This window comes from Pyxicephalus adspersus, chromosome 2 (assembly GCF_032062135.1).
Source record: "Pyxicephalus adspersus chromosome 2, UCB_Pads_2.0, whole genome shotgun sequence".
Classification (NCBI taxonomy): domain Eukaryota; kingdom Metazoa; phylum Chordata; class Amphibia; order Anura; family Pyxicephalidae; genus Pyxicephalus; species Pyxicephalus adspersus.
In genome coordinates, this window is record NC_092859.1 from 158840164 (window position 1) to 158858777 (window position 18614).

The 18614-nt window shown below is 42.9% G+C and overlaps 1 protein-coding gene across 1 annotated transcript in view; it reads right to left on the reverse strand.

Moving 5' to 3' along the window:
- Positions 1 to 6503: 6503 nt before the first annotated feature.
- LOC140322599 (uncharacterized) overlaps positions 6504 to 18614 on the reverse strand; it is a 43767-nt gene continuing 31656 nt past the window's right edge. Inside the window, exons 12-16 of the mRNA XM_072399149.1 lie at positions 16262 to 16332; positions 14933 to 15078; positions 13011 to 13155; positions 11187 to 11330; positions 6504 to 10367 (exon numbers count right to left, since the gene is read on the reverse strand). Coding sequence (XP_072255250.1) covers positions 10113 to 10367; positions 11187 to 11330; positions 13011 to 13155; positions 14933 to 15078; positions 16262 to 16332 — 761 coding nt within the window. The 3' untranslated portion in view covers positions 6504 to 10112. The remainder of the gene's footprint in view (positions 10368 to 11186; positions 11331 to 13010; positions 13156 to 14932; positions 15079 to 16261; positions 16333 to 18614) is intronic.

Consider the following 18614-nt stretch of genomic DNA (forward strand, 5'->3'; position numbering starts at 1 on the left):
ATCTTGGCTGCTCAGTTTATTTGTAATATACTATTACAGTACATCTGTCACATAACTGGGAACCACCAATTGGACACGCAGTGGTGCCTCAGCAGAGATTCCCATCGATGAACAACACATCTCCCAACGACTTGTAGATTCACAGATATAACATCACGGGCATTGCTATTGGTTCATCAAGTAAAGATAAGTAAAGGGTCGGGAAGCAAGGTCAGATTTCCGATTTTCCCCTTGTACCACCAGGCCAAGGGTTGAGGCGAGGTGTTGGCAATAACGTTCCATTGCTGAATTGCGTTGGGCTGAACTCATTGGACTCGTGGTTACCAATCTGGACTGCAAAGTCCACAACACTTCCTCACCATTGGGCCATTTCTTGGTTTGGGGAACCCAGACAACATTGGGGTGGAATTCCATTGAAAATGACAACTTGAAAGTGGGAGATTGAAAATGTTGGCCCCAATTGCCCTCCATATGTCCACTCTATTGGTGGTACTTCTGTAACGTCTCCATCCATGGTTGGCGGAGTAGTAGATGTGGTGTTTGTACATTATCAGCTCCCACTGCCTATAGACAGCAGGAAGCCGCCATGTTTGCTCTCCACCAGCAGTAGGCGCTGAGTTCAATGAATGGAGCGCAGGCCGCCAGTTTTCGGGAGGTGTCTGCCAGCCTCAGGATGCTGCATTATGGACCAGACTCCTTGGAGAGCTGTGATCATTCAAGTGCTCAGAACTCATTAGGGATAAATCAAACCAGTAACAGCAGGAAGCAGAAAGAGTACACCCAGCGTTCAGCAATGTTCCCCCTCCCATACCCCAGAGCCTCCCTCTTCTCCTAACACTCCAAATATTCTACCTCCTCCCAGATCATGATGGGGTGGATGGATGCACACAAGCCGAATTTCTCCTTCTCACTGCCTCTCATTTGTAGAAACTGCACAGGAAAAGAACACCTTTAACTCTTTCACTCCCAGCAATTTCTGCCATAGATTGGCGCTCAGACTGAGACATCACTGCGTTCACCGAAGAGACAGACGCCCAATGACACATGGCGGCGGAGTATCTGGACAGCCAGTCAGAGGGCTGGGTACAGGGACCCCGGGGGTCCCAGGAGGGAAGGATAAGGAGGAAAGGTTGGGGAGGGTGAGGGTTTGCAAATAAAAGTTCACGAAGCAGAAAATAAAAAAGCAAATTATACAGATGTGCCAATTTTCAGGATCATTGCTCCGTCCGCCCTCTCTCTATGGTGAAAGGGTGTGTCCCTTGGGGCCCCTGGTAGCAAAACAAGGAATATCCTCTCATTGTATGGCTTCCCATTCAGTTAGAGATGAAAGTGGAGTTCTTTTTATTTATAAAGGTGCCAGAGACCTGCAGAGGAAGCATTTTATAACTTATTGGATGATCATTGGCCATATCTAGATGGAAGGTGTTCGAGCAGCATGTATGTGGCTATTGTAAGACCCCACCATTGGCTATATCAGCAATGAGAACCCCACATCAGTCAGACCAGGCCAGCAGCCCGACAGATCTCATCTTCTGATCCAACCATTGAAGATCTGCTGGCCTACAAGGACTACAAGGACTTCATTCCGGTCCATACATCTATGATGACCTTTGCCAGCCATCATTCTGCAGACCAATGGCCCAGATAGCACCCCAACCCCAAGGTCCAAGCACTGTCTGGGTTCTTATGTTCGGGCTACTTTGATATTATTGTATCAATTGGATCAGATTGGAGATTGGATCAATCGATATCTAGTGCCAACATCCCATTACCAACAGAGACTAACAAATTTCCTCTATCAAGAGATTATCGGGAGTTTTTAGGCCATATACACAAAAAATAAATAAGAGCAAAGTATGGTGAATAAAGTACGTGTATATCTATGATTTTTAATAATGTTTTCCAATGTCATGGACACAAATATTGACATGGTTGGTAATGTTTAGTAATGTTGTACAGTAAATACCCTCATGTCCAAATACTCCCGAGAATTATCTGTAAAACGCGTTAGCAAATATAATGGGAATGTATTGTTAAATTGCTTATCAATGGTTTCATGGAAATGATTATTACAGCCCTCCTGTGTAGCAATCCAACCTGCGTCACTTTGATGAATTGTGATGGCTACATGGCTTTGTCAAAAGGATTTGAGCAGTGTTCCTAATACGCAGAAAAGGGGTTCCAAAAACATGCAGTTAGGATAATTGGCTTCCCCCAACATTCCCCTTAGACTGTATTAATGACATATGACTATGGTAGGGACATTAGATTGTGAGCTCCTTCGAGGGACAGCTAGTCACATGACTATGGACTTTGTACAGTGCTGTGTAATGTCGGCGCTATAAAAGTACTGTATATTAATAATATGTAATAATATATATATATTATAATTATTACCTAATAAAAGGGGTCCAAGGAAGGAGAACCAGTGAACCAACAATAGGGCAATGGGCATGGGGGCGAAGTGAATCCATCTAATCCAATCATACAGAAGAGTTACTGTAGCACAAATTGCTAAAAATCCCAATGCTGACCATAAGAAAATTATGTCAGAGGGCTGCACAGCTGCGGAGAGCCCATGTGGACTCCTATCTACCATCAAAAGCATGGGCAAGTGAGGGTAGGAAGTGGATCATGTAGCAATAGAAGAAGGTGGTCTGGTCCGATGGATCACATTTACTTTTAGATCATGTGACTGGCCAGGTGCGTCATTTACCTGAGGAACAGATGGCAGCAGGATGCACTATGGGAAAAAGAAGGGTCAGAGGTGGCACTTAAACAGTCTGCTGCTATTGTCAGTGATCTCCCCAGCCCCTTTTAGCAGGGTGCACCACCCAGCACTTTTCAGCACCCACACGGCTGTTTTTGGGTTGTTACTGAAGAGTTGGCTCACAATACAAGGGCTGCCACCCACCTACAGCTTCTTCCATCACAGCTTCTGGTTAGAACACTGTAACGTGTCGGATACCATAGGAGACAGGAAGTCTTGTGTAGTCCATACCTGGATGGGTCACGAGGATTAGCTACACAATATTAGGAAAAAAAAACTTAGGGGTTCAGACTCCCCTCTTGTCAATTGTATTGAGTTTTCCACACCCCACTCGCATAACAGTAAGTCCTGTTATAGTAAGAAGACAATGAAGAGAAGATGGGGTGTTACATTTGGCAATCAAGTTTGTACTGACCGTTCATTGATTATATTTACATAGCAAACATGGCCATATATGCAAATCAATGGGTTTTAGGTCATACCCCATTTATATACTTGAGGTGCTCCTGACCGTTATCTATACATAAATATGGAATAATAATAATGATTAGCAAGAGAAAACGCTAGATGGCTCTTAGCCCGACGCGTTTCGCCTATTGGCTTCTCAGGGGTATTGTTGAGGACATTAAGGTTTATAGCAATGGAGCTTGCAGTGTATTAGGTATCTAGGTGACTGGGGCCTTGAAGAATATATTTCAAGAAAGAAAGGGAAGGCCAAAGGTTCTGGTACAGGTAAGCCTAAAATGGTTCAGGCAGCCAGTAGTGTTTGCAGGACCATCAGTAGCTGTCTCCCGAAGGGTTAATCCCGGGTGGATGCAGCCAGAGGCATTATACACAATATTAGGCCCTGGGGGGTCATCTTTTGGTAATAGATGTATATGCTGCTATAATAGAACCCCTATAGCTAAATGGAATATGTTTATTTAAAGAAATTATGTTCATAAAGTTTAATAGTTTGTCTACATAAAAAGCACAAAAATGTAATAAAGACGTAATATCAATTATAAATGTGATTTTAAATTTCCCGCTGGCTGGCTGACTTTATGGGTCTCCCCAGTGCCCGAGGTGTGCGCAGTACATGGGCCGAGTGCCCCCGACTCCTCCGAATACAACAAAACGTCGCTTAGCATCTCTGTACAAAGACTTTTACCTCCCGGAGCTTTGTCACCCCGCTTGGCTGCTCAGAAACAAAGCCTTCCTTTGTACACAGAATTGTCAGGGCCCGGACGCCCCTCTGCTACCCATCATTTACTGCCAGCAGCACAGGGATGAGTATGGGATAATGCGGGTGTCAGGATTTGGGACATTTTTATAAAAATTCAGCGTGTCTACATCTGCGTGATGACATAAAGAACAAGAATACCGAGCGCTGGTGACAGCCGCCGCTGTAAAACAGTCTGAATGACGGATAGAGTGGAACGCCAGAGCTGCAGTTAAATAAAGAGCAGCAAATGTAGAAAATATTTAGGACATTCAGACAAGGAATTTATAAATGCGTCACCCCATCCGCTTTATAATCAGACGGCCCGATGTGCAAGCTGCTGACTGGCTCTCCATACAATGGGTTGAGCTGCCATTATATCCATGGCCCATGGTCTGCCCCCCTCTAGGATGCTACAACCACTGCTATATGCATGATTCACTAAAGCTTTCTTTTATTGCCCCTCTACCCCAAAGCCCCAGATAATTACCCCATTAAGCACAGCATAGAGGATATGTGTGTCCCATGTCACCGATCTCTGCACACATCAGAGGACAGGGGGAGGGGATTAGCTGCTGACTTTTGAAAGAAGTCAGCATTTGCATATCAGTAATCATCTGGCTATCCTGCTTCTAATACATGCAAGGGATCTGTTTATTGGAAGATGCCGAAAGAACAAGAATATGAATGTACGTTTCCCAGTTCTGGCAATGCAAAGATTCACTTTATCACTGTCATTTGCAACCCCTAGTTGTACAGCGCTGCACAATATGTAGGCGATATATAAATCCTGTTTAATGATAATAATATTAATAACTAGGGGGTCTAAGGTTATCCAGGGTGACCCTGCTGCTGCCACTTAGCAGTCTTTAGAATACCCTGAATGAGGGCACACTAGAAAAATGACAATAGTTGGTGAATGTTCTGAGTAGTTTGCAGAATCTGGGTGTATGATGGGTTCTCCTGGCAGAATTATTGTCCTGAAACTCGGGTTAAAATGTGAAAGCTCCGGCCCATCTATCATGTTGGTGGTTTGGGCCTAGAACACACAAGAGGATCTATTGGAAATGTTCGGGGCTGATCAATTTTCCACCAATAGTCAAGTTTGATATCATATTAGGGTTGCATGGTGGCTCAGTGGTTAGCACTATGGCCTTTGCAGCGCTGGATCGCAGGTTGGAATCTCTGCATGGAGTTTGCAGGTTCTCCCCATTCGGGTACTCCGGTTTCCTCCCACATCCCAAAAACATGCAGTTAGGTTAATTGGCTTCCCCAAAAATTGTCCTTAGACTGTAATAAAGACATATGACCATGGTACGGACATTAGATTGTGAGCTCCTCTGAGGGACAGCTAGTCACATGACTATGGACTTTGTACAGCGCTGCGTAATATGTCGGCACTTTATAAATACTAAATACTGTGTAAAAATATCATGACACACACATTTGATATACTCCTAGATCGTAAGTTTTTTTGGGGCCGGGTCCTCTCCTCCTCCTGTGTCACTGTCTGTCATTTGCAACCCCTATTTAATGTACAGCGCTGGCTAATATGTTGGTGCTATATAAATCCTGTTAAAGAATAATAATATTCTACCCCTCCATTCCTCCTTCTTGCATGGAGAATTATTGGAAATCTGATCAGATATGAATGATTCTTTATACAAAGTACCCAAAATTGGTTAATATCCAGAAAATGTCCGATCCTTCCACATCTATTTGAGGACAAAAGAATGCTGATAAAAACATCTCAGATCTGATCGCTATATTGACCTTAGAAGAAAGGAGCCATTAGTGGAAATTCCTCGTCTCTGGGCCAGGTGAATGCTTCTGACCATCACCTGTCTTCTCATTTCATTATTACATTTATATTTTTCTGTATTTTCTTGCAGTAGATGAACTCGTACAGTGCAGACATTGGGTCCGTATGGGCACTGCTATGGCTCACATTCCCAGTACGGACCCATAATGGTGTTATCTATGAATGTAAAGCGGTTTATAAATACAGAGTCAAATTATTGGTGCCAATCCGGTTATGGAAACCATTGCCATGGCTCGGGGCACACACACAATTCTAAGATCAGTCGTGTTCTTTCCTGGCAGTTGGTGGGCTGGGAATACGGCAAGAACGGAGATCGCTTTCAGCTTAGAGAGCTAAGTGTTCTCACATGATTCAGCCACCTCACCGAGCAGCACTTCTCTGTACATTTCAGCTGCTTAAGAGGCTACAAGAGACTCCCATGGACGTCAAACATCCCATTAAATATCAAAACAGCCGGGAATTACGCAACGGCTTCTGTTTATTACTCCTTGTACACGCTCTTATCTTCTCTCCACCCAGAATTCCATATCCCCCTCCTATTGTGTGATACTTCCCCCACCTCCTAGATTGTAAGCTCTTCAGGGCAGGGTCCTCTCCTCCTCCTGTGTCACTGTCTGTCTATTTAATGTACAGCGCTGCGTAATATGTTGGCCCTACATAAAATAATAAATCACAGAAATACAATGAATAACCAAACATGACGCAAGAAAAACACTTTTATTATTTATTTCAGTGCAAAGATTCAGGCGGCACTTCCGGCCTCCCCCTCCGCTTACATAAAAGCTCTGCATAGTACCTGATCAGAGGGATGAGGACATCGAAGGTGGCTCAGATAACAACAACGGCATTAAACAATTCTAACACTATGACAACGGCTAAAAATAAAAGCAATGCAAATATTGAACATTTGACGCCACATGGAAATGGAGAATCCAGTAAATCTGCGGTGTGCAGTCAGGAAGGAGGGAACCTAACAATCCGACCAATAATCATCCTCCATGAAATGAATATTTCTATTGGATGAGTGTCAGCTGATCCCCTTTAAAGGCAGCACAGATCAGAAATAATAAATCTGATATATTAGGGATCAAAGCTGATTGGACAACCTGCCGATCGCCGACTAGCGTTCATGCCCAGCAGCCAATGAGATGGTTGCACCATTGTGCATGAATTGTCTCCATCACGTGGCAATAACTTTGCATGTATGGCCACCCTGAGACCGTCCACGGCAGATCCACTCATACAATACACAGCAATAATTTACAGCTTACCAGGGGAAATGTGAAGCAACCGTGCAGTAAAATGCATCAGATGCATCAAATCCAGCAAAATGGCCGTTGTATGAGATAATCCAGTCAAGGAATGAGTGACATCATAGAACTATGATGTCATTTTGTGTCTTGTGCGTCACTAAACTCTCTTTCTAACATAAAACAACAATACTGTTTGACGCTCAAATCAGCTAACACTGCGCTTGTAGCCTAATTGGCATCTCACAGCTTTTTATTAATTTATGGTCCTCTACCCCCTCCAAACCCAACCCCCCCGCAAATTATAATTTATGAAGATTTTTATTGTATTAGAAAGGCATTAAAATACACGTTTCTTCTCCCTCTCTTCGGTGCTCTGTGTCTGCAGAGCTGAGTACCAGCCACACCCCTTATGGCAGAGAAGGGGGAGGGGCTTATCTGACTTTTTATTGTGCTTATTGGGCTACAAAGTCATATTTAGAATTCTAAAACAGCGACGTGAAGGTAACACTATGAAAGCTGAGGTTGTCTGCTGTGACTTCAGCCGGGGTCACAGGTAAAACAGCAGAAAGCAAAGCTTAAGGCATTTTTAAGAATCATTTCTCTAAATATATTTCGCAGAAACAATACAGCAGAATTGCCCAGTTCTATCACTGGGCTCATCCAGAGACAAAGCATCAGCTGAGCCTAGACCGGCCCTAGAACAAAGGAACATACATTGGTCCTTAGCAGCACGAGATACATGAACAGACGTGAACAGACGTGAACAGAAATAGTACCACAAACATTTATATGACGAGTGAACCAACAGAAACATGGAAATGTCTGGCGACACAACCTCCCAATGAGGAACCCAATGGCAGAGCAGTGTAATACGTCCCTGACCAATCAGATCCCCAGGCAGGACTGCGGAATGATGATCCTTTGTATAGTGTGAGATTTTTATGAGTTCTTTGTTCCTGATTTATGCAGGAAAAATGTTTTCTTGTTATTACTAAAACTAATGCAGCGGTGCTGATTCTAAATGTTGGCGTCCATCGTAGTGCAAACTCCTACAGCCCAGCGTGCCGTAGATTATAGCCATGCAGACAGAGATCTGCATTGCCAGACACAGATCGGCCCATGTATGGATTTGGTAGCTGTGATCTATAAACATGAACAGGCCGATGATTTATTAATATTCACAATGGTGAATCTGTGTTGTTCTTTTGCTCACTGTAGGTACAGATATACGAGAATCAACACAAGGAGCCTTTCTAAATTTATAGCATTGTGTAAATTGCATTACAGGATATCCACAGGGAGAAAGTGAACTCTGCAGATTTATCATAGTGAATGTAAGATTGCACGCCGTCTGAAATCTGCTCACCGCCTGGAACCTGCAAGTATTCAGGGTGTTGCTATGTCCCAGGGGCTGCAAGGTCTTGGTGCGGGTTCAAGGCTTGCATTGCAGTCTGCTGTCAAGGAACTGATAGCTGTTGGGTAGATTTGGTGAAAATGTCAGCCAGTCATGAGATGGTGGTGGCCATCCAAACATCTCCGTAGGCTTGCAGACGCCTATAAAAGCCTGTGCAGGCTTTTGCAAACGCAGCATGAAAACAATCCTGCAAACCTATCTGTGCAGCCAGGTTTTTCAGGAAGCCAATCTAGACATAAACAGCAGAAGCACCTCTGAAGAGAAGCAGATTTGAAGCTCCCTACAGCACCTTAGTAGTCTTATTCTTTTTTGATGATGATCTTGCTATTGGTGTGTTCATGTGTCAGGCCAAACCTTGCTCTGCTAAACGTGAAATGTATAAAGAAATATCTGTCAATGTCCCTCCCTTGTAATGGGGGCCAGGTAATCCCAGATTCATGATGTATTACAGCTCATTATGCCACTGGGTGACCATTAATGCCATGCAGACGTCACTACTTCTATCATCTCCGGGATCTCGTGTACTGAACATCGACATGACAAACATCAATGAATCAGAAATCCTTCCACACTCAAGGGGTCCATTTATAAAATTGTGATCATTATCACCAGTGAGGTGTACTACTGTGATCACTCCAATTAGTGAACAGCTGACATAATCATCACTTTAATGAATGAATAGATCAGTTTTAAGCTGTAGGTGGGTGCTAGCCCTGTATTGTGACCCAACTGTTCAGTAACCGCCAAAAAAACAGCCGGGTGGTTACTGAAAGGTGCTGGGTGGTGCACCCGGCTAAAAGGGGCCAGGGGGGTATACTGTATATCACAGAAGAATCTTTACTAATACCACCCCATTTATCATTATCACCACTTTACAGATCGTCTATGGTTGTGATCGCAGCAAAGGCCATAGGCCACAATGGAGACACTTTTAAGACAATCTGTAAAGTGCCGATCAAGTGGCAGTAGTAGTAAAATTGTAATGAACCGGTGATCATTCATAAAAGTAAAGAGTTTCAGCTGATCATCATTTTTATAATTGGGCAGTGTCACCAGTTATTTCTGTGTGAATACCGCATTTGTTGACCTTAATATTGGGCCCCCCATGTTCTAATATATTGTTGCACCCCGCTATTTAGGAGGAAGAGACAGAAACAATCCTAGAACAAGATTTGCTCTGAAAAATGGGACAAAAAAGATTTATAGACCAAGAGTCTGTAGCTGCTCTCAGTCCTGACAGTGCAAGAGCGCCAGCTGGAGGCGAAATAGGAAACTGCAGGATAAAAGCAAAAGGTGGGAACAGCTTATAAGATATATATGAGAAGTAATCGAGGAAGAAAATCTGCTGACCTATGTATATTTCTAAAAGATACACATGAAAGATTAACCTAATCTATACGCCATACTTTCTAAGTAACCAAGGAACATTGTTCCTTATTTAAAACCGGGAGCATAGCGTCAGAATCCCATAGGGTTCTGTTGATTTATTTAAGGAATTTTAAATTCCTTTGCTATAGGGAGAGACCATGCGTATAGTCTTCTGGTGGTCCCTGCGAAAGCAACATGAATAAGGCACCTGATGGTCGTGATTACACTGCACCCAGGGAGTACCATGAAAAAAGTGCACCGGAGGTCTGCCAGACGTCCCCTCGTCACACAAGGTTTTTGTTGCGTTTAGGAATAATTCTCCTGTATGTGCGTCTTTCGGAGATGTTGCGTTTTACTTTCACCACCACGGGAGAGTTCTCTGGGTTAAGAGAAGGGCTTGAGTAAGATCTCTTTAATCCGGCGGTCTCGCCCTGATCACCATCAGGTTCCGTTAGCCGAGACTCAAAAGCTTGGAGATCATCGGAGCCGCTTTCCAAACGTACAGCCAGGAGCTTGACGTAAGTTTCGTACCTCAGTTTCTGAAAGGAAGCAGAATGTGCAAAAAAATTACTGAAAGAGTCAGAAACCTTAAGGTCTGACCCATATAACCCAAAGCTTTATTGTACAATATTGGTTGTCCGACTGGCAGCCCATCCATGGCACCTTCTATGGTGGTCTCCTTAATCTTGCTGCCCAGAGCTGTGATGCAATAGTGGGGCTCTGCCCACATAAGTACCATCATACACTCACATGTGCCTATTGGTGCAATCAGACCTGAATTCCAAACCCCATTCCAAAATTTACATAACAGAGTTTGGAAGTCAGGGTCTCACTGCTGGAGAACAGCAATAGGTAAAGGAAGGGTAATAGTGCAGGCATCAGAATATTCAGTATTTTTAGAATGCCCAAGGTCTCCCCAGAACCAGACTTCAGATTAAGTCTGACTTCAGATTAGTAGCAGGGTCAAGCCAGCGGATAAAGGGGATCTTGTGTCCTGAACTGCCCTTTACCAGGACATTAATAATATGTAAAACAGTAGAAAAGACAAAATAGGGTTCTGGACAAAAATGAGGTCAGAGCCAAGCCCCCCCCCCCCCCCCTATCATTGTCTCTGGTCTAAGCCGTTAAGTCTTCTAGTTTGCTGGCGGGCAATGGGCCAGGAAGGTTAGGCTGGTCAAAGATTGTCCTGGTGGTAACAAATGAAGGCCAGGTAGTATCATGGCATAACCATATGTATGAGTACCACCATCATACATCCTGAAATTACATTACATAACTTTGCATTTCAAACAAGTCCCTCTATTTGATTTGTGTGACCCTTAGGAAGTAAAACTTCTGAATAAAGAGATCCCCCTTACCTCGTATCGTAAATACTCCTCCCGCAAATGGTAGTCTTCAGAGTCTCGACTTTTGCTCTTGGGGTCTGGAAGATATCGCTGATGCTCAGTCAGGTCATCGGTAAATCTGTCCATCAAGGACTCGTGAGACTGAAGCTGCTCTTCCTATATGGAGATTGTGTAATGTTATATTAATGAAAGGAATCGATGCACCCCGAACAGACAGTTCACTTCCTGATAAAAACTGTGAGACTGATTTCTTATGAGGGTCTGGATGGTGCACAAGTTCTAAGTCCTTTCTTAAATAACGTATTTATTTTATATTGTAGAGAATACATATGGCACAGCTCAATGAATGGCCACAGAGCCAGTAAAGGAACTCCTGCTGCTGGAGTACACCGGAGACACAATTTGCCCCTTGATTTACAGAACAGTGCCTAAAGTTTATTTGATGCTTCTCACCAATCGACAAAAAAGCAAATGTGCTCAGCCTCAACACAAACATGTGCCAGGAAAACCACCCCCTGCCACCACTAGAAGTACAGAAAACTGAGTTTGGGGACAAAACTGGGAGACCCTGGGCAAAACATTGCTGACCAATTCATTGGAGTCAATAGGAGAGCAATGAATAGACAAAAACAAGGTGGCTTTGTAATGAATTTTAAATGGCTCCTGGGGGCTACTGAAGCGTTAGTGGAACTCAGCTGACTTTGCCACTTGATAGATGTGCTATATCAGTGTCTGCCCAACGGAGGAGGATTGCTGCATGACCCATAAAAATTGGAAGCAGAGATGGTTGAAGTAGAGACACGTCAGTAACGGAATGAGGACTCAGAACGAATATATATTATGAAAACTTGCAAAGTATGAAGAAAGTGACAGCACATAAATATACAATAACAATACAAATACAAAGAATATATTAAAAACCTAACTACCCATGACACCACATAAAAATGTTGCCAATATAGTGAAATGAGCAAAATTCTGGTTTGGTGAAATTTAGCCAAAAGTCTCTTTTTGATCTGCTAAATATATAGCTGAAAGCATTTTGGTATAACTGTCAGATAAGTTAAAAAATTCCTCGATCCTTCGAGAAATCTTTGGATCTGGCACTGTGATCTCTGCCTGTGCTGAATGGAATCAAATACTTTGTTCTCAGCAGGGTAGTAAGGCTGGGTACACATGTGCAATCTTTCACAATCCTTTCCAACAATAAAAGACTGCACAATGCATAAACGAGATCTGTACATACAGCACCTTCCTGCTCTATGGAGAGGGGAGCGGGAGAACGATGGAGCGGCACCCTGCTGTATTCTCTCCCCTTCACTTTCATTATGATTGCTTGTTGTCCACCATCCGTCCTGGTAGATCCACGGACAACAAGCATAATGAAAGTGAAGGGGAGAGAATACAGCAGGGTGCTGCTCCATCGTTCTCCCGCAGCACTGTATACACTCAAGATTCTCGTCCATTATCAGCCCCGAGGCGATTATCGGATGAGAATCATCTGATATGTGTACGTAGCCTTACTATAAATCTGTGGGTCCTTCTGCAAAATTTTAACCTCCTCCCCACCCCACTTTCTTCCCCAACCCTGAGCTAGGGCAAAGTTTACATTACAGACATGTGACCAGCACTGAAGGCAATCTGAAGCTATATTACCTCTATAAAAGGTATTTCTGCCTTTTAGGTTTTATTTACCTTGCCCAACAAAACTTTAACAAAGCTTTAGGTTAATATTTGAATATAGATCCAATTTATTTAGAGCTACGATGGCACAGCTGCATTTTCTTTCAATAAACTGTGGACAGACAAGTGAAAATGTCACTAAACATCACCTACCAGATCAAGCTTGGACTGGGCGGAGGGTAGGATGGGTCTATAAAATCTTCTCTGAGAGCCCACAGCAGCTGCAAAAGGTGGAGAAGAAAACATGGCCGCTACTAAATTAATCCGGCAAATCCAGGACATCATCTCTTCAGGTGACCTATGGGAGACAAATTCCAGATATTTACCATCAACAATTCATGCTCTGTATTATTATTATTATTATTACTACACAGTATTTATATAGCGCTGACATATTACGCAGTGCTGTACAAGGTCCATAGTTATGTCAGTAGCTGTCCCTCATAGGAGTTCACAATCTAATGTCCCTACCTTAGTCATCTGTCATTATTACAGTCTGTGGTAAATTTTAAGGGGGAAGCCAATTAACCTAACTGCATGTTTTTGTTTTGGAATGTGGGAGGAAACTTGAGTCCAGAGAAGGAAACCCACACAAACACGGGGAGAACCTGCAAACTCCATGCAGATAGTGTCCTGGCCGAGATTCAAACTTGCAAACTGCTGCAAAGGCCAGAGTGCTAACCACTGAGCCACTGTGCCCTGTTCTGTATGTACCTGTTCTAAATGATTCATCTTTCCTGGCATTCTCTTTGTTCTTAGAACTCTTACAGGGGTGAAAAAAACAGAGATCAGCTAAAGTTTAATATGTACCTCTTCATTTTGCAATGTGCTGAAAATTAACTTCTAAAGAGTGCCAAGCACCACATGATCTGACTTTTCCTGATGTGCCAGATGGCATGGTCACCGTAATGTATGGACTCGTACTTTACATAACTCTCAAAGCTTTTTGTATAAAATGCCCAGTTATAGAGCCACTGTAGCAGCAACCTAAACCCATGGCGTACCTTGCCAATAATTGGTATTTATACGGAAACAGAATGAACACGGGCAGATTTGCTCATGCTCACTCATCACTATGAAAAGTTCACCTATGTTGGTAACATCTTGTCATGGCTAGGGCTATGTACACAAGTCAGACGCTCGTATTGGTCACCCAAATGACAGTGAACGACCGTTATACATGTCAATAGAGTAGAGCACAGTGGGGTGCCGCTCACTCGTTCTCCCCCCTCCCCTCTTCATAGAATATACCAATAAATGGAAATTGTAACCCAACAAGCGTCCAAAACAAACAGATTGGTGGCAAAATTCTTCCACATGGAATGTCCATGTTTGTCATGTAGACCGGAATTTCTCCAGGAACATTTCCACCAGACGTATTAAAAGATATCTTAATCTGCACACTGGGTATGAAGTCACGATTTGAGCAATTTTTGGCCACAAAACTATTTTGCAAAATGCTTTGCATATCTAAAAACTGGCAATTAATTCACAAGACTTGAGAAACAGATGGGGCAGCCGATAATCTGAAACTTGCTGAACCAGACTCTATGGCCTCTCTGTTCTGCTGCAAATATCTTCTGGATAGGAAAGCTCCAACGTGGAATACATTTACCATCATCAGTCTCAGTTCCTGGTCACTGAGCCGTGTCACTTCAGGATAAAGGGTACGTCAATCTCCTAGATTGTAAGCTCTTAAGGGCAAGGTCCTCTCCTCTTCCTGTATCATTGTTTGTATCTGTCTGTCATTTGCATCCAGGGAACATCCAATTGCCACATGGGATCAGGAAGGAATTTTTTCCCTGTTGTAGTACGTTGTACCTGGGGTTTTGTAAGGGGTTTATTCCTCTGGATCAACAATGTCTATAGGGTTTTATATCTGGGATATGTTTATTTCCCCAGTGGTTGAACTTGATGAACTTTGTCTTTTTTCAACCCGACTAACTATGTAACTATTATGATGTCAGGGCTTGGCAATTATTATAAAGCAGGGGAGATTTGGGTATCCCACATATCCCCCTCCACCCTATCTTCAAACAGAAACGTTCCAATACAACATGATACACGTTACTCACTGAGCCTGGAAGAGGAACACTCGCCAATCAGCGGTCTGCAGGCGGAAGACGTTGGCTCTCTTGGTGTAGTCAGAAGCTTTCTCAGCTAAAGAATGATGAACGCTGATCACCTCCTCAGGAAACTGGAAGTCTGACCTGTACTCATCCTGCCAAGAGATATGGAAAATTGTCACATGGGACCATTTAAAGCAAATCTCCAACACATATCAGGGTATAGATTAAAAAAAAGTGCAGTCCATATCTTCTTGGATCAGGGTCTGTAACCACAGATTTCAATATTAAAGATTTCAGACTTGAACCACTGACAGGTGTGTGGACAAGACAATGCACATAGTATAAATGTCTTGGCTACTTCCTGGCATATTACGAGTTATTCCTGGGAATTTCAGCCCGTCAGACCTTATCCTACAAGCTGCAGCTACTTTGGAAGGCCCTCATTGGCTGATTAGTCACTGATTAGTAAATTTAAGGCAGCAACTTGGAGCTCAGTGTTCACCTAATACTATCTGAGCAATGTGAACAAAACAACCCACTGATCAATCTGACTACTATGACTATGTTTTGATGCCTGGTGCCCAGCAATCACCCTATCAGCCCTTGCCATGTGTATAAGCTTCCAATGAGCCTGATTTATTAAAGTTCTCCAAGGCTGGAGATGATACACTTTTATCAGTGAACATGGTGATCCAACAAATCTGGAATGGATCTGGTCCAGGATTCAAAACACTTGCTAGCAAATGACTTTGAAGAAATCCATTCCAGGTTTGCCTTATCACCCAGGTTCACTGATGAAAGTGTATCCTCTCTATTCTTGGAGAGCTTTAATTTCTTTAAAAAGTCATTTGTTAGCAAATGTTTTTAATCCTGGAACAGATCCATTTCAGACTTTAAAAAATCAGGCCCAATGTGTCTTGTGGTAACAATCATTTAAATGTCTGTTTTACCATACATTTTTTTTTTATATCGGCCAATTGTAAGGACCTTTGAACTTGTCATGGGTTGCACTTGAAACGCCTTAATATTTACTAAGTTGACCAGGTTTAACTTGACATTGCAGGCCTTAAAGAAAAGGCAAATGTAACAATGATTGTAAGCTCTTTTGGGCAGGGTCCTCTCCTGCCCCTGTATATTTGTCATTTGCATCCCCTATTTAATATACGGTGCTGTGTATAATATTGGTGCTATATAAATACAGTTTAATAATATTAATAATAGATAAGACACATGAAACTGATGATATTCGTTAACAATGGTTTAGCAAAGCAGCATGCAGTTCCCCTGGTCTCCACTAGAGGAGTCTGCTGTTTTAGCACTTGGACAGTGATTTACCTTTAGGAGGAAGAGCAGAGTTCCCTTTAGCACGGTGTGGAAGGATTTCCAGCGTCTCTTTCCCCATGGAGCTGCAATAGAAAAGAAGAAAACAGAAATGACAATGTGCCCAAAAACCACCTAATAATGCAAACGTATTCCTGTTTTCTATATAGCTGGAAATAAGTAACATTTATACGGTGACTGTGATATTCACACCAGATCATTAACAGTCACATTATTAGATTCACACACTGCTAATACTGCACATTCATGAAAACTTTGGTAAAAAAAAAAATAAATTTAAATCCCTACATGACTCGGAGAGTCTGCAGGAGATGATGTCAGTGCAAGGGGAAGCTAAGGGACTGCACCTGCAGCCCTCTACACCCTGCAGCAGCCCTGGATGGCAGATTTGACAAGTATATCCTTCAAAGACAAGGAAACCTCAAAAACATGCAGAATGGATTGCGGGAATGGGGGAGGAAGGGGTGGACGCAGGTTTTTACCTGCCCAAAACTGTCTAAGTCAAACATAGGAAATATCATCACCATGAAATATTAGTAACAAGTAATGTTGAATGCAGAGACACAGTGATTGCACAGGGCCGCAGGGACGCAATCGGCGATCCCGCAGAGACCCAATTAGTGATTTCAAAGGGACACAATCAGTTATTCTGCAGGGACACAATAGGCGATTCCACAGGGACACAATCGGCTATGCAGCAGGGGCACAATCAGTTAAACTTCAGGGACTCAATCCACGATTCCACATGGAAACAATTGGCGATTCCACAGGGACACAATCGGCTATGCAGCAGGGGCACAATCAGTTAAACTTCAGGGACTCAATCCACGATTCCACATGGAAACAATTGTTTAATCTATTACCACCAGTGCGGATTTTGTTAAGGGAAGTGTGAGGTTGGGTAAAGTTCCAATGCATTTTTAACGCTTTTTGGGTGATGTGTTACGGCACAACAAATTATGAACGTGATTTAAAAAAATAGGTTTAGTTGATGAAAATGATGATGGTTTTAATCAAGAACACGTTGGCTCATATGTCAGGGAGGTTGAATTATTTTACCAAACACTACACGAACTCACCCACATTTTTTTTTCAAGTGAACCCAGTGGCCAGGTGCCGCTCCTGACAATCATATTGCCTTGGACCATGTGGCCTAGTAAATTATCCAGCCCTGCAAGGCATGGCTGCTCAGCACACTGTCTGTAGCTGGTGATCACTGGTATCAGTATTTAGAACCACAAGAGGGGAAAAACAAAGTTATTTGCTTAAGGGTTAATTTATAGGGGTGTAAGGTGCGGGATGATAAGGAGGTAAGAGAAACCAACCAAAAAGAAAACCTCAGCCGATACCAAAAATGGTTTCTTTCTATTTCACTTACAGATGAATTTGTTTTTAGATTTACAACTTCCTTATTTTTGTATCATCTGGTGATTTGCTGATTTTCCCATAGCCAAAGAGACGTGGATGCTGGGAGCTGCACTGACCATACCCAGCCAATAACCCAACTATCAGCATATCATATGTGTGTACTTTGTTTATAAAGTTACTTGTTTAGATCACCCGAGACGGCCAATAAAATGTATAAAACGTGGGTCTGATCAGAAGACAGGAAGGAAATGTAATTATAGATTTCTGAGAAAAGAGAAAAATTATAGCAATGTGTAAAAATAATAAAGCCGAGTCTGTGGATAGACAACCAGTCAGAACAGATTTCAGGTTCCTAAATTTGTGCTCTGGGTGTTGTAGTGTGATCATAAAAAATGCATCACAGATCATCGCATGGCAGCACGGTGGCTCAGTGGTTAGCACTCTGGCCTTTGCAGCGCTGAGTCCCAGGTTGGAATCTGGGCCGGGGCACTATCTGCATGGAGTTTGCAGGTTACCCCCCGTGTGTGTTTCCTCCGGGTACTCCGGTTTCCTCCCACATCCCAAAAACATGCAGTTAGGTTAATTGGCTTCCTCTCAAATCAGGCTTAGACTGTGGCAATGACATATGACTATGGTAGGGACATTGTGAGCTCCTGAGGGACAGCCATTGAAATGACCATGGGCTTTGTACAGCGCTGCGTAATATGTCAGCGCTATATAAATGCTGTGTAATAAAAAAAATGTTAAATCCGGCTGTCCTCTGGCTGGTCACATGGTGGAGTTCGCTGTCCCATCCACGAGGAGAAGAAGGAATGCAGGACCGTGTGGGACCCACTGAAATCACTTTGCAGAGGGATTCAAAATTAAAGGTAAATTTTTTGCTATTTTTTGAAAGTTCCTCTTTAATTCGGAAGAGAACCAAATCACTAGACCACAATGTGGCAATTATTTGATACAGTGCTGGACAGAAGTTTTTTTT